We start from the raw sequence: 24184 nt of genomic DNA on the forward strand, positions 1-24184 counted from the left end.
ATTTACACACACACACACACACACACACACATATATATATAGATATATGTATATATATATATATATATAGATATATATATATATATATATATATATAATAATATATATAATATATATATATATATATATATATATATATATATATATATATATATATATATATATATATATACATACATTCATTATATGTACACTAGTGGAGAACCCGCAATATTTGCGGACAAATAAAGGCTATTACGAACAGGCACTCATCTTTTATCATTATTATACTACTGCATTGTGGCACTTTACATAGATCGAGAAAATCTTTTGAGCCGTCAACAATCACAAATCCAACTGTCTAGAGATATGTAAAATGTATTCCTTTAAAATCTTATTCCAGGCTTATGATAAATTCGTGGAATGCTTGAGTAACAGCATCTGGATCCTCCCATTGTGGATAATGTCCTACACTTGGGTCAAGGGTCACAATTTTTTGGGCTGGCACAGCTTTTCTGCAATAATACATATATAAATAATATAAGTTTGAACAATACCGGTTGATAAATGGAAATGGAGAGAGAGAGAGAGAGAGAGAGAGAGAGAGAAGGAGAGAGAGAGAGAGAGAGAGAGAGAGAGAGAGAGAGAGAGAGAGAGAGAAGAGAGAGAGAGAAAGGAGAGAGAGGAAGAGAGAGAGAGAGAGAGAGAGAGAGAGAGAGAGAGAGAGAGAGAGAGAGAGAGAGAGAGAGAGGAGTCAAGAATTTTTTCTGACCCGCCTCACCCAGCAGTGATTGGATAGCTGGGTCTGTCAAATCTGGTGGAAAGTACTCTGCGATAAACTCAAGTTCTATCCAAAGGTAGCTAACAATTCCTACTATCATTTAACTCTATAGAAAATGGGATTAACTCAAGCGTGATGGGCCTTATGGCTCTGAAGGACCATAAAAAACCCCAAAAATCGATCAATACTATCAATCTTTGCACACTGCATACAACTATCAATAATAAATATAACGGCTTCAAAAAAAATTTAAAAGAAAAAAAAAATAACAAAATATTTTTCAAGATAAAAACGTGCCTTCATCCAACAAAAAAAACCCCCAACAAACTCCAACTGAAATGGAAATATTTCATGTAAAACCAAGAACGACAGGAGAAAAGGTCATGGCTATCGTTTGTTCCCATGGGACGTAAATATTTCAAGTAAAGGATTATCATTTTATGGTGTTTTAATAAAAAAATTTTTTTTATTATTTTTTGTTGTTGGCCCAATATGTCTTTTTATCCCAAAAGCTTCAAAATAAAACATTCTGTTATTTTTTGAAGCAGTTTTATTTATTTTGTTCAATACTTTTTACATTCCATAGATTTTAGCAGCATAACAGTTACTCATAAAAGAGCAAACTTCCCAAGCATTATTTTTCACAGCCTGTTTCCGGATTTCTTTGTTTTGTTTTTGTTTGTAAGGGTTTTACGGCACTTGCAACACATTAAGGTCATATCAGCGCCAGTAAAAAAAAGAAGAAAATGGGATAGTAAAAAGTTCTAGAATTACAATTGAAGCATCCAAGAAAAGGTGAGACAAAGGGGAATTAGTTCAAATAAGAAACATGTGTAGATTCCAAGAGCAGCACACTATCAAAGTACTTAGTTTGAGATCACTAAAAGTCTCATCCAGACACAAGCACAGGCCCCAACCAAGATGAACACACTCAAATGTTTTACAAATCATATATAATATAAAGAAAACATAATACAGCGCATAACAGAGAGATGATTTACAAGGAAAAAAATATCTCACAAAACTAACTATACATTTGACGGTTTCCCTCTCAGCCAGGGCATCTGGTCAGGACCAGGACAAAACCAAGTAATCTCATTCCAAGACAATGACAGAAAGCAAGTTGGAAAACAGATATAGGGGGATAGAAGACGCAGTAAGTACCTCCCTGCCCACTATGGGAGGTCAGGAACCCCACCCAGCCGGATTTCTTTAATACCCAGGACGTTTGGAGGGGAAAAGTGACAACACAATGTGCCCGACAAGTAGTTTTTTCAATTAAATAGACTGCAATGTTTACCCCTTGGTGTTGAGGCATTCTTTGAAATGATTATATGAGCAGACGACACAACAAATTCAACTGTTAAGAAGGGAGGTCCTAATGGTTCAATTGGTAGAGCCCTGCTTCACAAGCAACTTGACATGATATTATTATCATTATCATTAGTTATCATCATTATTTTTATTATTACTATCATTATTATTATTATTATTATTATTATTATTATTATTATTATTATATTTATTACTATTTAGTATCATTATTATTATCATCATCATTATTATAATTATTATAATTATCATAATCGTTTTTAAAAAATTATCATTATTGTTATTACCATTATCATTATTATTATTATTATTATTATTATTTACATTATTATTGTTATCATTATTATTGTTATTATTATTATTATTATTATTATTATTATTATTATTATCATTAATTATTATCCTCATTATACATTATACTTTGTGAGCAGTCATTACTCTATCTGAATATGGAGTATGGAAAACTTGCATGCTTATTTGTACTTAACTCAAAACTACCGAGTCTTTTATGTTTGCATTGGTCACAACAACTCAATCTGTAGAGGACTCAGCTCATACACACAGACAGACCAGCTCCAAATTTGGTTTGCAGTTATTAGTCCTTATGAGTTACATGGCCCATTTACTTGAGATTGACAGACCAGTTCTAAATCTGGGTTGCAAAGTTAATAGTCCTCATTTGCCACAAGCCCCATTGTTTAGCTGACAGTTTCAATTTCTTGCTACCTTGGATAGGACACCAGCCTTTGCAAAGTACTCGCCAGATGTAACAGACCAAGAAATCGCTGTTAGTGGTGGAAAGGGACAGAAAAATATTTTAAAAAACCTTAGGTTAACTCGTGAATGATCTTGACCAACCATTGGACACATTATACAAGTAAAGTCAATAGTTTTTATTTTTTTTCTGATCCTTCTCGATCAGCAGTTGGAAGCTGGGTTTGATATTTTCAATAAAAAGCACTGTGTAAATGGCTACCATCCTATACAAGGGTAGCAAGCAATCAATTGTTACTCTCTGTTTCAAGCCCGAGAAAACAGATTCATTTTAGGGTCCACAAGCCTTTAAACTAGGACAAAGTATGTATGCTTTTTTCTAAGTGCAGATCCGACTACAGCCAACGAGGATATCCCCTGTCCTTCACGTTAACCTTTCACACACACCCCCCCCCCCCATACAACGCATTGACTGTAATGCCTAATTTAACAGGGTCATTAGGTTCATATGAATAAGAACTTACTTGAAATGGGCAGCAAATGCTGGTGGATTTACCGGATCAGCTGGTCCATATATCATCAATACTGTGAAATTTTAAAAATATAAAAAGTATTATGTAACATATACATCTTAAATCGTCACAAATCAAAGACGTTGTCTGAAATTGGCATTTTTCTTTGAAAAAAATTGCCTTGTATTCCCAATGAATTTAGGTAGTAGTAGTAGTAGTAGTAGTAGTAGTAGTAGTAGTAGTAGTAGTAGTAGTAGTAGTAGTAGTAGTAGTAGTAGTAGTAGTAGTAGAAATAGTAGTAGTAGTAGAAGTAGTAGTAGTAGTGTCAGCAAGAAGTAATAGTGACGGTGGTGGTGGTGGTACAGTAGTAATCATGATGTCATAATGGTCGACAATGATGGCGAACTATACCAACTCCCTCACCAGCAAAACTATCAACCAACCGGCAAGACCCACCTAGAAATTATCATTGATTGACATTCAGCAAACTTTGACCCATGGTTCTTAGTTATCTTTTCTTTTTTTTAAATTAAAAAATCAACATTTATAAATTAAGAGAGTAATAAATTAGACACTGCATTTGAGGAGGCGACTTTCAATACCTGCTTAGTCTCTTTTTCTCCAATCTGAGAAAATTGCTATCTTTGTATTAATATCAGGTGAGTTAAAGAGGACAATATTTGTCTTCTTTGCCTTATAGATTTGGATTTTCCCTGGTGATTCCAATATGTCCAGTAGGTTGAAAAACAGTATTAACTTATTATCTATTTGGGTCTCACTTAGCAGATTTTGAAAGTCATCTTCTCAGTTGACTCAAACTCAAACATACCTCTCAGTTTGGTTTTTGTCAAAGCACCAACCCATTTTTCTTTGAACATTTGTCGCTCTCGAAGAAAATTAATAATTCTGTGGAAAGCAGATTTTATATAATCAACACGACTGTTTCAAAGCCATGTACAAAGTTGAAAGAAAATATGAAACTCTACGGGTAATGATAGCATGTCTAACCTATAACTAGGAGGCCCAAGCTAAGGAAGGCTGATATTTGTGATGACTTTTCCCCCCACCTCTGCTTTGTCTAGAATGGTATCATACATATCTTTTAGGGTTTTTGGTTCTTGAATTATGTTTAAGAAGGATAAAGAAAAGGAAGAGAGGAAAAGAGGGTGAGATGGCAAAATGGATACAGCATTGCGCTTACACCCAAAGGACCAGGGTTCAAGCCCTGCTGTCCGCATCTTGTTTTCCTTGAGCAAGAAACATAGCTCCATTTTCTCACTTTGCTGTACTTCTTTTTGGCTGATGCCCGAGTTATCTCATTGTAAACTTTATCAAGATAGACATTTTAGAAAAGTTCCCTTGGTGATAAATAAAGGGTATCAAAACTTATTTTTAAAAAAAAGGAATATCAAAAGTGGCGTGACAAATGGTGGTGGAAATGAAAAGTACTGAAGCTGGATGTCAATCTTGGAAGAGCATCAGAACAATAAACAAAAGACAGGTAGATGGAAGGAGAATACAAATGCGTATGTATGGGTTTTGGGACTGGGAGATCAAATAAAATTAAGGTAGATATTGACCAGTAAATACAATACTTTTTTACCTATTAATTTGTTTAACTGAGTTGTAAAAAGTTGTATTCATCATTTAGTTTTCATCCATCTATTATTGTTCAAAACTCACTTGTAAGTAGCCCTGTCACCATTGTTGTAACGCAAGGCAGCCCAAAAATCAGCAAACTCGCTCTGAGTTGGTGGATGCTTCTCTCCAAACACTTCACCAAATCTGATAAAGGTAATAAACATAAAATTGAAATGAGTTTTTATATTTTATTTATCATAAAACTGGATGGTCAAGCCTCTTCTTGTCATTTATAAATACAATAGGATCGACCTATCTATACAAATTTGTGCTTTCATAATAATTGGGGCTAACTGACAGAGATTGTAAGATGTAGTATTGTAACTTTGTTAACTAATGTTCGAGCCCAAAAGTTTGGCATTCTAGACGTGTTTCCCACTGACAGGAATATCTATACTTGTTTGCTCACTTTGAATAAACAATTGTTAATATGTCAACAGTGTACATTTGTTGGAATATTTAAATTATTTTTATACACACCTATGAAACAATATCTTGTAATGCCATGCAGAAAGATTTTTTTTTCTCACCATTTTGATTCAGAAATAAAAGATATATGTTGAAGAAGCGAGCAGTAAAAATAGATTAAGATAATAGTAAAAAATAGTAGATATGTATTATTCATATGAGAGAGTATAATTGTTGGCAGGCGGTATAGTTGTCCATCCTATCACTTAGGTCGTTACCAACTTTTTTTAAGACTCAGAATTTAATATTTTTATTCTCAAAAGTAATGAATATTCTAGTTTTGTTCTGAAAGTAAACAGTTGAGATGAAATTTATCCTTGTTACATACCCACGACAGAACAAGAAATAGCTGTATAGATATGATGCTAGCTGACCAAGCAAAGGATGTAAGAGCAGCTGAAATAAATTTTAGAAACAAAATCAATTTTAAAAGCTACACCACAGCTGTGAATGCTTTTCACGTAACATATTTAATTTCTCCATTCTACAAATGTTCAATTAAAAGTAGGTTAAAAAAGGAGTCCTTCAGAGCTGTATGACCCATAGAGTTGAAATTTATCCTGGTTTCTATATCCTGCAGCATTAAACAGATAACTGCGATGGCTTAATTACTTGATACCCTTTTGATAGGATGCCAGTCTATTGAAAAGTACTTTCCACCAGATCTAACAGATCCAGCTACCCATTCATTGCTAGGAAGACGAGGGAGTCAAAACATAATCTTGACTTCACCCAAATTGATCCTTTGTGAGTGAAGCAACGTATCATGACTTCCAACAGTAGGTTAACATGAGAAAAAATATGTTTCGTATTACTATGAAGAGAACAGCAAGTGAAATACATTACCTAAATCCTAACAAAATCAAGCAGTGAACATTAAAAACATCCTATCTACTCGAAATCAGTGGTCGACTATCCATTTCACAATACATAATTTCATGATATGGGTGAATAAGACATACACCGAACACAGGACAAACAAAGACGTTCGAAAGGAAGTGGAAGATATTGCTGGAAAACAGGAACCAATCATGTCAATAGTTGAAAGAAGAAACCTGTCGTAGTTTAGTCTAGCTATTCGTCATGACAGTTTATGAAGGACAGCGAGCAGGGAACAGTCGCAGGGCAAAGGATGAAAGGAAGACAAAAGAAAATGTGGCAGGACAATATCAAGGAATGGACAGGACTGGACATGGGCGAGCTTCTGGAAAATACCAACAACCGGAAAGAGCGATGTAAAGTTGTGTAGACTGCATCCCACAAGTCTCCCCGACAATCATCTGGTCCTGGGAATGTGAGTGAGCGAATGAGGATGAGTAAGAATGGGGCCCATGGAGTTTATCCATTTTCTGGAGTGGGTGGCAGTAATTATTTGTTACCTTTCGCAAGATTGATTGCTAGTCTTTTTCAAAGTACTTTTAATCAGATCATATAAATCAAACTACCCAATCATTGCTGAGTGGACAGTGGCGTTAGAAAAGAATAGTGACCACACACATCCAGGATCAGCAGCTGTTCCTTTTCTTGTGAGTTGAGTGCCCTTCAACTAATCTATGTTGAAAATAAAAAACACTCCCCCCCCCCAAAAAAAAAAACAAAAAAAAAAACACCTGAAAACTTGAACATGTATATCGGGCAATATCCCCTAACCATGCTCAAAGGACGTTACAAGGGATCCCTAGAAAAAAAAAACAACACTTAACATGTAGGACAAGACATAACACCTGTTATGCAATATAAAAAATATTTTCTGATAGAGACAACAAAATATTAACGCCCAGGTACTCATTTTACACCTGAGTATGATGAGAGAATGTGAGTAAATAGCCTTTTCCAAGGACTCAACTATGCGCTGCCCAGAGCAGGACTCAAACCCAGGACCTTCAGATCCAAAGGTGAGGGTCATACCACAAGACCACATCGCCAAACATGATGAGACTGAACTTGATCATAAGAAAAATATTTTTACCAAATCTATCATACAACCTCAATTTATCTCAAATCATCTATCTCTCATTTTTGCTTCAGTGTACCTTTTGTATACGCCTTGGGTGATGCGTGTCAGGGAATAAACCTAAAATGAAGCAGAAATAATAACGAATGTGTTATAAATAATTTATCACTACCTAATAACCTGCTTCTTCTGTTTACAATATAACTTGGTTATCAAGTGATGTGAGTCATTTAGCCAAATTATGAAAAGGGGGAGGGTGGGGTATAATATTTTAAAATTCCAAGATTAAATAGAAAAACAGTTAGATTTTGCTTATTAATTAACCAAGAAAAAATGTAGTGGTAGTAGTAGTAGTAGTAGTAGTCGTAGTAGTAGTAGTAGTAGTAGTAGTAAAGATGATGATATGGTGGTGGTTGTCGTAGTAGTGGTGGTAGATATGATAATGTGGTGGTGGCGGTTGTTGTAGTAGTGGTGGTAGAAATGGTTATGTGGTGGTTGTTGTTATTGTAGTGGTGGCAGGAATCATGATATAATAGTTGATTTTTTCATTTCCGGGACAAAAAGTAAGCTTCTGTAGTCATTATTTTTTTTTAATTTGCGGGACAAATCCGGAAATTCCGGGACAGTAGGCATGCCTGCAACTACCCATTGACAGCTGAGTGGACAGGGGATCAGAAAAAAAACCATCTCAACTTCACCTTGGATCGATCTCAGTCCCTTTGCACACGAAGCGAGTGCTCTACCAACTGAGCCATTGGGATCCCCTTAAAATCTAATATCTGAGATTTTAAATCTCTGCCTTAGGTTCAATGCCTACTTTTAGGATTTCTATCATTTTTCTTGAGCAATATAATTCATGGAAAGCATGCCTACTTCTCCTTTTGATAAAATAAATGTGTAGTCTGTTATGTATTTTATCTTGAAAAAAACCCCAACAAAACAAAACAAATAAATACCAAAAAAAAAAAAACAAAACAAAAATCTTGAGATTTGATATGGTTAACAATCCTTTAGTAAGCACTAAAAGTGCTTTACAAGCCACCAACAAGTTATGCAGATTATATAAAGGTAATATCATCATTTCTTTTTGAAAGAGATAAATAACAATCTTAATAGCCAGATATTTTACATCTGTACATGGCTAGAAAATGCGAATAAATACTTTTTCCAAGTACTTAACCCTATCGCCACCAGTAACAGGATTTGAACCTTTGACCTACACAGCGATGCTTTGGTAATCTTTTGGTAAAACAATCGTGTCCGCAGTCCTAGGTTGGAGTTCCATTCTCTCACCACTTGACTTACTTGACTTATTGCCGATCACCTCCTAATCTTTGGAATGGGACGCTCTCTGATTTGTTGAGTGAGTTCTGTCCACTGATGACAGTCTGCTGTGATGGATCTCAGGTGTTCTAAATACTTTTCACATCTCAATTCTTGTGTGTCATCTAGGCGCTTGAGGTCTTTATTTATCGTAGTGTATATTATGCTTGTTGTGGGTCAGCCTTTGTATTTGTTATGTCTGCTTGGTGTAAAGAACAACGCCGTTGCCTTATTAGCTGAAACACTTCTGTCTCTCCTTAAGAAATGTCTAAATAGTCTCCATCTTGTTTCCAAAATTCGAATCGAGAGTGGTGTTTCTCTCACCACAATCAGGTGTAAAATAAGTATCTGGTTAGTTACAATGTTGTCCTTCTCTAAAAAAACCCCAAAACAATGGTGCTCTGTGGCCTTCATTTCTAGTAAAGAGAAGACCCCTCGTAAAGTGCTTTGAGAACAATCAGTAGATATTGAGTTGTATAAATAAAAGCACAAATTAAAAGCTCAAGCTCTTATTTAAAAGGTGACATCTACTGCAGTAAACATTAAATAAATTTTGATGCATATTAACCCTTGCGGGCAAAAAATAACATTAAAAAAAATTTAATCTAGAAATATCTTACCTCCATTCAGCATGGACAGAGATAGCTTTTCAAATCCCAGTGTTCCTTTATCATGTCTGGAATAATTCATTAAAATAATAATAATAATAATAATAATAATAATAATAATAATAATAATAATAATAATAATAATAATAATAATAATAATAATAATCATCATCATCATCATCATAAAATGGACATGTTTCAAGCAAGAAGGATGATAGAATAGAAAGGTGTAAATAACAACGTGCACGGGGATTTTTATTGTTCCTGTAAATCATACTTGTAAGCTTATTTTCTTTCTTTCTCTTTCTCTCTCTCTCTTTTTCTTCCAATTTGTCCCTGGATAGAATATTGAGTAGGGTTATGAGTACAGTCTGTTTTGGTGATTATGCTTATAAAGTGTATTTTTCTTTAAACTATGTTTCATGCTTGAGTGTGCTTACAGCTGGATTGTAATTAAAACCAGAGTGCATATTAACTGAGACCATTGTAAGAATAGAACCATTTTATAAGCCATTGTGTCATGATAAAATCTTTAAAAATTGTTCAAGTCAGGTATAATAATAAATGAATCTACATAAATGGCAAAGAATATTGTTTGCCCTTCCTCTCAAAATTACTTTTTTTTGGTCACAAAACAAAAATCAAATTTATGGATTTGCTTTAAAAGGTACTCTTACCACCTCAAAAGACAATTGTCAAATAAATGTGTATCCCAAGGTCTCAAGTTGTACATCAATGAGTGGTATACAAACATGCTGAGTTTGATGATACATGGTTTTGAGTGCCATTGACCATCATTGTAAGAAATACTACAAAGTGGTCAAAATTGATAGTCCAAATGAGATTTCTCATTATCTAGACCAGATGATTAATTATATAAACAATAAGATGCTGCTACCAAACAGTAAATGAGAAGCTGGGTCTAATTTAGACCTTACTGGAAGCATTTTGTCATAAATTTTATTAAAGCGTACCTAAATAGCAAATATTTACGGTCTTCTTAGATTTAAACATATGGCTCCATCTTTTTGGTTTGAGTTGGCTTTGATTTAATAACTTAAATTTTCTAACAAAGAGAAAGCAAACGTACCTGAATAACAACTCAAGAGCCACAGTATCTCCATAGTCGTGAGATAAGACATGCGCTGATGATATATGTAGTGTATTGGACAGCAGGTTCTCCACTATGTCTGCTTGCTCGCCAATTGTGTAAATTATATCTTGCTAGAAATTGACAGAAAACAAAAGGAAAGAAAAAAATGGAACAAAGCATTGAATTAAAGAAAACTCATAATGAAATAATAAAATGTAGTTGTAAAAAGACTAAAGATCAAGTTTTGCTAATCTTTAGACATGTCACTGATCTATTAAAAAGCATTCTCCACCAGGGATGTTCATATGTAAAGCGTTTTGACTACGTTTAGTATATATTGCTCTATCTAAATGTTCATTCACAAAAAAGAAAATTGCAGACTGAGTATGCTTTTAGTAAGAGTTTAAAGGGAAAAAATTCAAAATTTTATTTTTACTTATAATGTCAACTAGATACAAGCCTCAAACAAAATCCACCTTTGACCATAAAAAATAAGTTGTTCCAGCAATTAAATTCCAATTCTTCGCCTAAGATGACTAACTCACCGGTTTATCACTGAATCCAAAGCCAAGAAAATCTAACATCACAATACGGTTAAAATCATTCTCCAGGGAAGGCAATATCTGAAAAATGTTGCATGTAGAAAATTCTCTAAATCATATTATATTTTGTCATCTGTTTTGGTTACAACTTCTCATAAAATAAGCTTTGAGATACAGTATAGAATATCAAACACTGCTATTCTAAATTAGATGTTTCCTCTACCCCAGTGTGAGTGCCAAAACTTGACCAATACTAATCTATATGGGTTAGACAACAGAGTGCAAACTGCATTAGAATTCCCGAGGAATGGCTTTTTTAATGTTTTTGTTACATTTAAAAATATCAAAATTACTTGCAAGTCTAATACTGACGCTCATATAGAGCTATTTTCATGTATAACTCCATGGTAGAATATGTAGAAAATTTTGACAATATCTACTAATATAAAAATACATACTTTGATCCAATCATAACTACTTGTTGGAAACCCATGAAGACAAACAACGGTTCCAGCCTTTCCTGAACCTTGCAAATCTATGACAATAATAATAATAATAATAATAATAATAATAATAATAATAATAATAATAATAATAATAATAATAATAATAATGGTGGAGATGATGATGTGTGATTTTGTTTTGTGGCATGGTCCCAGGTTCGAGTCCAGCTCTTCGCAGCACAAAGTTGAGTCACCTTACTCATTTGTAAAACTGGTACATAACCATTAATAGCCTTGTGACATGTCACGTGATACCTTTTAAGCATTTCTGTTAGCTTGGCATCCCTTGTAAAGCGCTTTAAGACCATTTGGTAGATGTTGTGCTATATAATCGCTCAAATGCTCAAGTTAATGAATGATGATAACATTAACAACAATCCTATCTGTCTATCCATTGGGAACATTTTCCTTTAGGGTATACGGCAATTTTTTAAAAAGACATGGAATAAGTCAAAGTCAGTTGTAAAGCAGCATTGCATGGTAATACGGGGTATTGTGTCTTGATTAAAAAGGAAATAATGAGATGCCAGAGACAGTGCTCGAGTAAGAGAAAAAAAGTTTTTAAAAGAATAGGAAATTAATTGTACATAAAGTCTTTTCCTTCAAAACTGAATTATATAGTTCTGATCTAAACGACAGAATTCATAGAAATGATTTATAAGTGTACTCTAACCTACCAATATAGAATATCTTTTGGCCATTCCAGTCCATATAATCACCCATTTGTTTCCATGCTTGTAATCGTCTTGACAGAGCTGGTGGAGGATATGATATGAACACAGCAATGGATGCTATACAAATTGCTGCGATTAGCAATGAAACAACAAAGGCCATTTTGAGATGATGCTGAAAATGTAAATAAAAAATAAAACAGGTCATCATTACGCTGAATTTACACTCACCAATCTTGAAAATAATTGAATAAAAATGAAAAAACGGTTTAAAAGTATCTTCTAAATGAGGCAAAAATTGTAGCTCGTCGACCGCTGTGCATATGCTATGCCATGGTGGTTGACTGGCTAGTGAACACGTGTGCAATGTGAAGCACCAGGTAAGCTAGGTTTTTTTTGCCTCACCTACAAAAAACCCCCAAAAACCCACGTCAACTGGCCCAGTGAGTACTGGATATCATTCAAGTGCTTTCATCTTGGTTATGAATGCGGAATTTCGATGATCAGCAAGCAACCATTTTCATTGGACCAGAACTTTTGCTTTGGCTATCGATTACTGCCATATATTGATGTCCCTTCACAGGTATTTAACTAACATGTATGTAATTATATATAGGTAAAAAAGTGGGACTTTGTACTCCATGTCACTATAGAGGGGATAGCTACGGATGTCGTCATAAGTGGGCTTCACTATATTCCATTCTAACTACTGGAATTATGGTATATTCAAAGGAGAATGATTTAAACTTGAGCATTAATTAGAGCAATATCCACTAAACCTGCTCAGAGCTCTTAACAACAGCACAATCAATTTTACAGAGGAGACAGAATACATTAAAGTGTTAGGCGATTATACGATTTTTTTTCTATACAGTATAGAGAGAGAATGTGAATAATAAAGAACCTTTTCTTAGGACTTATGCGCTGCTCAGACTCAGAGTGGGACTCAAACTCAAACCCACGGCTTTCCAGTATTGCATTTTAAATGTTTATAATGTGTTTATTTATTTGTGGTGAAAAAGAGCTTGGCCCCAAAATATTTCTCCTGCTACGAAAGGGGAGAAATACTTAATTGGAAGTTGACATCACAATCATATTCATATATGTCAATTTTGCGTTACACAACAAACACAATCCTATTTGTTAGGGTTGTAAATTGTAACGCCAGGGGACTGCATTGCGCTTTTAGTCAACAGTTTGTATTGTAGTAAGAGACGGACACATATGATTTCTACCTTACAAGTAAATAAAGCTCCCAGCAACTGTCACCAAAATTTAGATTAGACTATGCCCAGGCAGACTTAAATTTGTGACAACAGTCTCTCTATGTAAATGTATGATGATGATGAGTCAACCCTCTCTCTAGTCTCTAGTTTCAACGGAGACTTTTCCAATTCAAACTTTAAATATGGAATTCGCACACCACTAGGTATCTTTATTACTTAAGTTTTGAGTGTTTTAAAATAATTTTGTTCCTCTTGAAATGAAAGTATCAAACAATAATATTAGGAAGTGGTTATTCAGTATCAGATACTGAATAGTGCTTTGCCACTATTCAGTATCCGCAAGGAACTCTTTTTTTATAGAGAGAGTGAAAAGTGCGACAATCTCGGTTGAATGTAAATAAACTGCTGACCGACTTCCAGATTGAACACGTGCAGTAACTGACAGCCCGATTCAAAGTTGCAAAAATATTTTGATCGTAATTTTTTAATTCCTGCTATTAACATAGATCAAAATAACAAAGTAAAAGTGGCAGTCAAATACATTTTTAAATGTCTAAATAGACATGATTAAATGTCACTAAATATTCAGTGCCACCATCGTTGGTGGATATAAGCTGTTTGACTCTGAGCTTAAGGTTCGAGAGTTCAAATCCCAGCAGGGAGAACTTTTTTTTTCCCCAATATTTTTAAAATTCCTTCTGTCTATTAAAACTTTTGTTTTAATAATTTTATTTGCTTGTAATATACTTTAATGTTGATATTATACTATTGTTCTTTTATTTTTATTATTATTATTGTTGTTATTATTATTATTATTATTATTATTATTATATTATTATTATTATTTTATTATTATTATTATTATTATTATTATTATTATTATTATTATTAATATTATTATTATTATTTCTACTTACATACTATTATTATTATTATTATTTTTGTTGTTGTAATCGTCATCATCATCATTATTATGATTATGATTATTTTTTTAAAAATCAAGTAGTTGGAGTAATTTAATCAGTTATCGATTTATTACGAATATCTTTTATGTGTTATAATCTCGTTGTTGTTTTTCATTGATTTGCTCTTCTATTGTTTATTACTTTTTAAAATCTTGCTTTTTTCTGTTTGTCTCATTTGTTGTTGTTGTTGTTGTTGTTGTTGTTGTTGTTGTTGTTGTTGTTGTTGTTGTTTGTTTTTTTTTTTTTTTTTTTTGTTTTGTCATCTTAGACAAACCCGATTCATTATAAATATGTGAACAGCCTTTCTGCCATTTTTAATTGAGCGATGTACTTCCGTGAATTAATTGCCGTATTATATTAAAATTTACGTGTAATAATAATAATAATAATAATAATAATAATAATAATAATAATAATAATAATAATAATAATAATAATAATAACAATAATAATAATAATAATAATAATAATAATAATAATAATAATAATAATAATAATAATAATAGTAATAATAATAATAATAATAATAATAATAATAATAATAATAATAATAATAATAATAATAATAATAATAATAATAATAATAATAATAATAATAATTTAAATAGATACTGAATATTAGACTACAATTGACATCTATTTACTGAATACATGTGGTATTTTTAGGGGTGTTTCTTTTTTTACGAAACACGCCGAAACCCGACAAAGTTATGGGAAGTAGGCAGCAGTGGGGAGTGAACCTGGGACTGGGTTTCGTAAAAAAAAAAGCAATTACTTTTTTTAAGAAACCCGACAATATCCGACAAAGTTATGGAAAGAAAGTAGGCAACAGTGGGGAGTAAACCCGAGACTCAGAGAACTGTACACTATTGGGGAGTAAACCCGAGACTATGGTTTTTCGACGGGTTTTGGCGGGTTTCGTAAAAAAGGAATTGCTTCATTCTTGTCTGGTACCCAACTCCCATAGTCCGGCTTCATTTCCCACTGGCATCCATCTTCCATAGTCCCAGGTTCATTTCCACTAATATCCTCTTCTCCCAGTCCCAGGTTCACTCCCAACCGGTGTGCACTTCCCTGAGTCCTGGTTCATTGCCCAATGGTGCCCACTTCCCATAACTTTTGACAATTTCGGTAGGTTTCGAAATAAAAGTACATTCTGAGCTCACTGTCCACTGGTATCAGCCTCTCGCAGTCCCAGGTTCAATCCCCATCGGTGTCCGAATCCCAGATTCATTCCCCACTGCTGCCTGCTTCCCATAACTTTGTCGGGTTTTGGCGAGTTTCGTAAAAAAGTAATTCCCCTCCCCCTTGTATTGCTTTTTTACAAAATCCAGAGTCCCAGGTTCACTCCCCACAAGTGTACACTTCCCTGAATCTCAGGATCACCCCCCACTGTTGCCTACTTCAATAAGTTTGTCGGATATTGCCAGTTTCGTCGGGTTTCGTAAAAAAGTAATTGCTTTTATATGAAACTCGCTGAAACCCGCCGAAAACCAGAGTCTCAGGTTCACTCCCTACTGGTGTACACTTCCATGAATCTCAAGTTCCCTCCCCACTGTTGCCTACTTCCCATAACTTTGTCGGATATTGCCAGGTTTCGTATAAAGGTAATTGCTTTTATGTGAAACTAGCTGAAACCTGCCGAAAACCATAGTCTCAGGTTCACTCCCCACTGGTGTACACTTCCATGAATCTCAGGTTCACTCCCCACTGTTGCCTACTTCCCATAACTTTGTCGGATATTGCTGGGATTCGTAAAAAAGTAATTGCTTTTATGTGAATCGCACTGAAACCCGCCGAAAACCATAGTCTCAGGTTCACTCCCCACTGGTGTACACTTCCCTTAGTCTCAGGTTCACTCCCCATTATTTGCCTACTTTCCATAACTTTGCCCCATTTTGTTGGCAATTCGTAAACAAAAAGTAATTGCTTTTTTTTTACAAAACCCGCCGAAATCCAGACCCAGGTTCACTCCCCACTGGTGTACACTTCCATGAATCTCAAGTTCCCTCCCCACTGTTGCCTACTTCCCATAACTTTGTCGGATATTGCCAGGTTTCGTAAAAAGGTAATTGCTTTTATGTGAAACTAGCTGAAAACCGCCAAAAACCATAGTCTCAGGTTCACTCCCCACTGGTGTGCACTTCCCTTAGTCTCAGGTTCACTCCCCATTATTTGCCTACTTTCCATAACTTTGCCCCATTCTGTTGGGATTTGGCGCATTTCGTAAACAAAAAAGTAATTGCTTTTTTTTTTTACAAAACCCGCCGAAACCCAGACCCAGGTTCACTCCCCACTGGTGTACATTTCCATGGATCTCAGGTTCACTCCCCACTGTTGCCTACTACCCATAACTTTGTCGGATATTGCCAGGTTTCGTTGGGTTTCGTTAAAAAAGTAATTGCTTTTATATGAAATTAGCTGAAGGCCGCCGAAAACCATAGTCTCAGGTTCACTCCCCACTGGTGTACACTTCACTGTCTCAGGTTCAGTCTCCACGCTTTGCCTACTTTCCATAACTTTGCCGCATATTGTCGGGTTTCGTAAAAACGTAACCCCCCCCCCCCTCCCCCATTTTGTTATTGCTGTTTTACAAAACCCAGAGTCCCAGGTTCACTCCCCACTGGTGTACACTTCCCTGAATCTCAGGTTCATCCCCTCCTCTCGCCCCCCCCCCCCCCCCCCCCTTACACACACACACACGCTGCTGCATACCTCCCATAACTTTGCCGGATATTGCCAGGTGTCGTCGGGTTTCGTAAAAAAGTAATTGCTTTTTATTACGAAGCCCGACGAAACCCAGTCCCGGGTTCACTCCCCACAGGTGTACACTTCTCTGAGTCCCAGATTTACTCCCACAGCTGCCCTCTTCCCATAACTTTGTCAGGTTTCAGAAAAAAAACACCGTATTATAGTGCAAAACCACTATTCAGTGTCAGATACTGAATAGTACAAAACCACTATTCAGTATCAGATACTGAATAGTGGAAAACCGCTATTCAGTATCTGATACTGAATAGTGCAAAACCACTATTCAGTATCAGATACTGAATAGTGCTAGCCATAATATTATGATTATGGCAGAAGAAGGTAGTTTGAACTATGTACCTACTATGACTACTATGTACCGGTTCTGCCAGATGGCAAATGTTCCATGTGACCAATTTTGACTTCAAAAGAGACTAATAAGTGGAATCTCACAAAAGCAAATTTGACCCCACTAATACCTCTTTGGGTTTGGTAAAAAAAAATAAATAATCGAAAGCACTAAAAATACAATGATATTGTTATAAATTGAAATTATAAATTAAACAAATAATAATAGAAACATACTTCTCCTTGTAGCACCGTGTGCTCAATTTGGTTACGCATGTGCCCATATTATGGGCAGTCCTGCTATGTACCTTGGACTGAAAGAGGAAATCTCACCTGTTTGTTTGTTTACCGACGGCAACCTTCGACCTGTGGCCTTTGACCCTATCACAGTCATTGAATTGATTCAATAGAGTATCCTAATCAATAGAATTTCATCCTCCTTCTCCAACTCTTCCTCTTCCTCCTTTTTCTCTTCCACCACCACCGCCTTATCCTCCTTAATTTAATGATTTAATCATTTAAAAAAATTAATATGCGAATCTCAAATTGAAAAAAAAGTAACGAATACGTTGACTTTCGACTTAAATCGATTTTCACCAAGTCAATATTTTTCTTTGTCCCATATTCATAACAATGATTGAAAAAACAAAATAAAACTTCTTCTTCTTCTCCTCCTCCTCCTCCTCCTCCTCCTCCTCCTCCTCCTCCTCTTCCTCTTCTTCTTCTTCTTCTTCTTCTTCTTCTTCTTCTTCTTCTTCTTCTTCTTCTTCTTCTTCTTCTTCTTCTTCTTCTTCTTCTTCTTCGTTAAGCGTGATCAGTGACCGGATTGGTGACAAGGATCTTGGAAAATTCTGGTCCCGAAGTTTTGTCCTTGGGAAGGGTACTTTACAGACATTACCACACTCGACTCGGGTGTGAATGAGAACCTGGCTCCGGAGATTGCGGAATAAAAGGACGCCTAACAGGCAACTAGCATTGAATGAAATGGAAGTTTGGTTCCATATGGCCTGCTGGAGCAAAATTGAAACATTGTGAAGCGCATCGAGGATGGTTAATCCGTGGAAATGCGCTATATAAATGTTCATATTTCAATCTATTCACGAAAAAATATTGACAACATCATCAGACAGATTCTTGCCGGATCACACTTATTGGGCACTTATGAATAAAAGTGATGAGAACAGTGTTTTTTTTTTTGTTTTTTTTTTTTTTTTTGTTGTAGATCGAGACGTGCTCCCAAAATAGATCCTCCTCAAGTGAATTACACAAGAAAATAGTTCGCTTTTATTTTGTTTTGGCCTTAATCAAACTCAATTCTCTACACATGGTTCCTTTGGGCATAACACCAGATAGACGTTATAAAATAGTCGTCCACAGCACATTATGTCCATGGAACCGGAGTTTAGCCTGATTTCTGTAGTGTGAAACGGACAATAGCAATTATTGTTTGCTACCCTTTGGATATGACGCGGTGGGGTGGGGGGGGGGGGTGTTCAGAAAAAAATCTCGACTGTACCCGGGATTGATCTGAGTCATTTTGCGTGTGAAGCGAGTGTTCTACCAACTGAGCTATTGGGACTCCCGATTGACGTTATAAATCATTTATTAAGTTTTTAAAAAATCTCAATAGATGTAACGGAAATGACGTCACTAAGGACTTTGTTGTTGATTTTAGACAGCCATTTTGGTCATTACTTCTTACTAAATTACATCATTTAGACTATAAATGTTTAAAGTCACACTTACTTTTGTGTTTGCCATATTATATCTGGCAGATTGACTTTGTGATTATTTTACCTAAACAAATCGCATCAATACACTGGAATCCGCATGAAGTCAACACTCTTTAAATCAACTTCTACTTAAAACTTTTGTTGGTCTCAAATGTGATGCTCTTTACATAAGTGTGTCTTTTTTCTCATTCGACGGCATTAATTTTATCAAGATTCCACTGTAGGTCACTTTTCAAGTTTATTAACTTCTATCTTCGGTATCAGTATTAAGTATCTTGTACGTTCAGCATGATGAAGCTTTGAAAGGTCGAGAGAGATAGAAAGATATATATATATATATATATATATATATATATATATATATATATATATATATATATAGAGAGAGAGAGAGAGAGAGAGAGAGAGAGAGAGAGGGAGGGAGAGAGAGAAAACGAGAGAGAGAGAGAGAGAGGGAGAGAGAGAGAAAAAGAGAGAGAGAAAGAGAAAGAGAGAGAGAGAGAGAGAGAGAGAGAGAGAGAGAGAGAGGGGGGGGGGGGCATTAAATATCAATGGACTCGTAGGTGTTTGATAGTATGAGCATTTATTGATTATAATATTGTATTTTTACCAAAAGAGTGAAGTTCAATGGGTTTACCAACTTAAAACAATCAAACGGCATCTATAAAATAATATCTTGAAACACAGAACATTTGAAAGCGATAAAAACATTTATAAAACATTTTCTTGAATATTAGGTATATTATAGTAAAATCAAACATGAAAATAGAATATCGAAGGCCACAAAGTGTTTTGAGTTTAGTAAGTACAAGTTATTATCACATTTTTATTTTATGTAACATGGTGACAATGGTGGTGCTGATGGTGATAATAATGATGATGATGATGATGATGATGATGATGATGATGATGATGATGATGATGATGATGATGATGTTGAAAAATGATGATGATGATAACTGTAATGAAAATAATTGAAGATAACGAGGATGAACACAGATTATAATAAAACATTTATTATGGAGGTAATAACGGTAACAAGGATGGGAATGATAGTAATGATAGGAGTCAATATAACAATAGAGCAGCCACCATGTCAAGATGAGCTTATAATATAACATTTGTACAAGACTTCGCAAATATTTCCAATTGGTTTGGACAATTAAAAAATGTACCATAGTCTTTTTCGCGAAATTTGTACCACTGAAAAAAAACAAAAAAACATTCTAGTTTTTTTTTTTTTTTTGGGGGGGGGGGGGGGGGGGGGCTGCGTGGCTGAGTGGAACGATCTTTGCTTTGTACCCGAAAGGTACCGAGTTCGAATACCCGCTGAGCTGTGTGACCTTGAGCAAATCACCTAACCCTAGCTCAATTGGAGTGCTGAACTGCGGTTGACGCCTGGGTTATTCTAGTCTTTCCTTGGAATAGACCCTAAAGACAAATTTCCCCAATGGTATGAATAGAGGGAATTAAAAAAATATCTAATTAATTACAACATTATATTGACAGAGATTTTCAGTGACGTAATTATTTAGACCTTGATTCCTTTACATCTTTTTCATTACATAGGTTCAGCAAACCACGACTTAAGAAGTTTATATTAATCCGACATCTAATGAACTAACGGAAACTTACAGACTACTACTACTCCTCCTCCTCCTCCTACTACTACTACTACTACTACTACTACTACTACTACTACTACTACTACTACTAGTAGTAGTAGTAGTAGTAGTAGTAGTAGTAGTAGTAGTAGTAGTAGTAGTAGTAGTAGTAGTAGTAGTAGTAGCACAACTTACTTATTACTAAACCAACTACTAACTGCAAAACCAAAATAAAATACGAAACACTAATAGTTTTGGAGACCCCTTGTTAGTAAACAAAAACAAAATTAAACTGCTATCTGTGCTGGTGATGAACCTTTCAGAAGGCTCACCTTCTTGAAATAAATAATTCTTTTACATATTTCTATTTATTTGCCTTATCTGAAAAGTTGTGCATGAAACATTGCCAGACAACAGGAGACCCACCTCTATTCAGGCGCGCAATCTTCCCGATTCCAGATCCCAGGCTATACGGTGGTCCAACGCGAGGACACCTCGAGGCTCAAAGGAGGGGTTAGTGTCTACGCTAAAGAGCCATCGAAGGTAAGGGTCATTGAGAGCGTAACGGACAGCAATGGGGTGAACCGAATTTCCGTGGAAGTAGGTGGACTGTGTTTGCATAATATCTACAAACCACCTAGAGCGACTTGGACTACACCACCGGTACCGGTGGTCAGCCATCCTTCCATCTGTCTGGGAGACTTTAATAGCCACCATCACGAATGGGGCTACCGAGACTGCAACGAGGCAGGAAGACAACTCCGCTCATGGATGGACTGTAATGATCTACACCTAGTGTACGATCCTACAGCCAAGGGTACCTTCCGGGGTACCCGCCATAAGAAGGAGTATACTCCAGACCTCACCCTCGTAACGAAAGGCGCGAACGGTGAACCGCTGCAGGTGAAGCGGAAAGTCCTCGGGGACTTTCCGCATAGCCAGCACAGGCCGGTTCTTGTCACAGCTGGGGCGACAATACCGAGGGTGCAGTCTCTCCCACTTCGCAGATGGAATTTCAGGAAGGCTGACTGGGAGGAATTCAGTTCCTATATCGAGCAGGTCTGCCCTGCCATTCCTCCCAAGTCCAAGAATATAACCAGATTTAGTAGGCTACTGGTTAAGAGCGCTCAACGCTCTATTCCACGGGGCAAACGGAAATTCTACACCCCTTGCTGGACAGCAGAGTCGGAAGAGCTGTACCGATAGTACCAGCAGACCCAGTCCCAGGACACAGCCGATAGACTACTTCAGTCTCTGGCAGAGGGAAGGAAGCAACGGTGGCAGGAGACCGTGGAAAGTCTCGACTTTACACACTCCAGCCGCCACGCTTGGCGTTTGATAAAGAAATTGGACCCAGATCGGAATTTCGCGAAGGCTGCACCGGAATGCGAGGCAGACACAATTGCCAAGAATATTAAGAACCGTAGCAAGCGGGTCCCTAATCAGGCTTTTGAGCGCGGTGTCCGCAAGGCGTACCGTACGATTTTGGACTCGCTACCTGCGGAGGAGTCGGACTGGACGGCCCCGTTCAGTCCCCGAGAAGTGGGTGCAGCCATTAGCGAAGTGAAGAACGGTAAAGCACCTGGGATAGATGGTGTATATCCCGATATGGTGACGCATCTGGGCCCCAGGGCACGGGCCTGGCTAGCAGAGGCAATGTCTGACATCCTTGCAAACGGAAAGCTTCCACAAGTGTGGAAGCATGCGAAGATAGTTGCCATCCTGAAGCCAGGGAAGCCGGCGAAGGAGGCAGACAGTTACAGACCCATATCGCTGCTGAGCTGTCTTTACAAATTGTTGGAGCGTGTTCTATTAAACCGATGGGGGCCGGTCCTAGACGCTGCCCTGCCACCTGAGCAGGCAGGCTTCAGGGAAGGGAGGTGCACCACGGAGCAGGTCATTGCCCTTACAGAGCATATTGAGCACGGGTTCGAGAGAAAACAGCAAACAGGTGCTGTGTTTATAGACCTATCAGCGGCGTACGATACGGTCTGGTGCGATGGGTTAATGCTCAAACTTGCAAAAATCATAAGGTGCAAAAAGACCTTGAAGTTGTTCTCTTCGATCTTAGGGGAAAGGCAATTCCACGTCGCGCTGGGAGACGTCACGAGCAAAGTTAGGAAATTGAAGAATGGGGTCCCTCAGGGGTCGGTACTTGCGCCAATGTTGTTTAACGTTTACATTAGCGATATGCCGAACACTTCCTCCCTGAGGCTGGGATACGCAGACGACTGGGCACTCGTTACTCAGATTAAAGTGTGGACCCGTCTCGAGAGCGTACTCAGCGAGGACGTCACCAGACTCAAATCCTACTTTGACAAGTGGTACCTGAAGTGAACACTTCAAAAACCGTGGCCACTGCATTTCACTTATGCAGTGGTTGGCACACCCGTAAACTGAATGTCCTAGTCGGGGACCAGCCACTCCCATATGAGCCGCGTCCAAAATATTTAGGGGTGACGTTGGATCGCAGTCTTACCTATCGGGTTCATCTCGAAGGGGTTGCCCGGAAGATAGAGAAGCGGAATAGTCTTCTGAGGAAGCTGGCGGGATCGACTTGGGGCGCTAGCCAAGCGCTCTGAGAACATCCGCCCTGGCACTATGCTATTCCACCGCGGAGTATTGCGCTCCAGTGTGGGGTAGAAGCAGAAACGTTGAGAAGGTGGATGTAAAACTTCGCAAGTCGATGCACATAGTGTCGGGAACGCTAGCAACAACCCCTAGAGAATGGGGCCCGGTAATGGCAGCGATCCAGCCCCCCGATGTCCGGAGGGAGACCATTACGGGAAACTGGCTGAGTAAGATCAAAGAGAGAGGGAATGGGGATACCCCTCTCATGCGCATAATGAACGGTGCCCCCGTTTCGAGCCGAAATAAGTCCCGGCAACCCTTGTACGCAGAATCCCTGACTACGGACAGAGCTGCACATACGAGATGGAAGTCGGTTTGGACGAATTCAATCCCTCGTGGGGGCGGGGACCTACACTCCTCTAAGCTTGGTGAGAAGTTGCCAGGCTTTGATACCAGTAAGAGGAGACACTGGGTAGCTGCGAATCGGCTTCGGTCGAGGAGCTGCCTAACGGCCGGTGCGTTACATCACTGGGGTCTAACTTCCTGTCCAATATGTCCACGCTGTGGGCAAGAACCCGAAACGGCAGAGCATCTAGTCGAAAGGTGTGTTGTGACGATGCTACCAGGCGGGTTCGCGACGGTGCACGAATGCGGACCGGACTTTGCTGATTGGGTCGATCGTCATAACATAATAGTGTGAACCATAAGAAGCTGCTGCCAGACAAAGCAGAAAGAGTAATAAATATAATCTAAAAAATCAGCCTACCTCGACTGGTGATTGAACCTTAGGTCTTTTTTCTAGCTCTTAAAAGTGCTACCATAAAACCATATAACCATATTTTACATGATTTGCCAAGTCTAAAACTAT

The 24184-nt window shown here is 37.2% G+C and overlaps 1 protein-coding gene across 3 annotated transcripts; it reads right to left on the minus strand.

The window, feature by feature from the left end:
• Positions 1 to 194: 194 nt before the first annotated feature.
• Positions 195 to 17737, minus strand: LOC144974900 (mesoderm-specific transcript homolog protein-like). Of its 3 annotated transcripts, none has more exons than XM_078918369.1 (12): positions 17646 to 17737; positions 12128 to 12296; positions 11406 to 11482; positions 10951 to 11028; positions 10403 to 10536; positions 9325 to 9380; positions 7461 to 7501; positions 5756 to 5823; positions 5002 to 5103; positions 4148 to 4224; positions 3331 to 3391; positions 195 to 494 (listed from the first exon to the last, which is right to left on the minus strand). In XM_078918369.1, the coding sequence occupies exons 1-12, from the start codon at positions 17682 to 17684 to the stop codon at positions 374 to 376; spliced, it is 1023 nt and encodes a 340-aa protein (XP_078774495.1). In that variant the 5' UTR covers positions 17685 to 17737; the 3' UTR covers positions 195 to 373. The 3 variants fall into 3 exon arrangements, with proteins under 3 accessions (XP_078774495.1, XP_078774497.1, XP_078774496.1); XM_078918371.1 differs by lacking the exon at positions 17646 to 17737 and adding an exon at positions 13564 to 13992; XM_078918370.1 differs by lacking the exon at positions 17646 to 17737 and adding an exon at positions 13357 to 13992.
• Positions 17738 to 24184: the final 6447 nt, after the last annotated feature.

The sequence above is a fragment of the Berghia stephanieae genome, chromosome 6 (genome assembly GCF_034508935.2).
Source record: "Berghia stephanieae isolate SIO BIC M18660-M18661 chromosome 6, UCSD_Bste_1.3, whole genome shotgun sequence".
Taxonomy (NCBI): domain Eukaryota; kingdom Metazoa; phylum Mollusca; class Gastropoda; order Nudibranchia; family Aeolidiidae; genus Berghia; species Berghia stephanieae.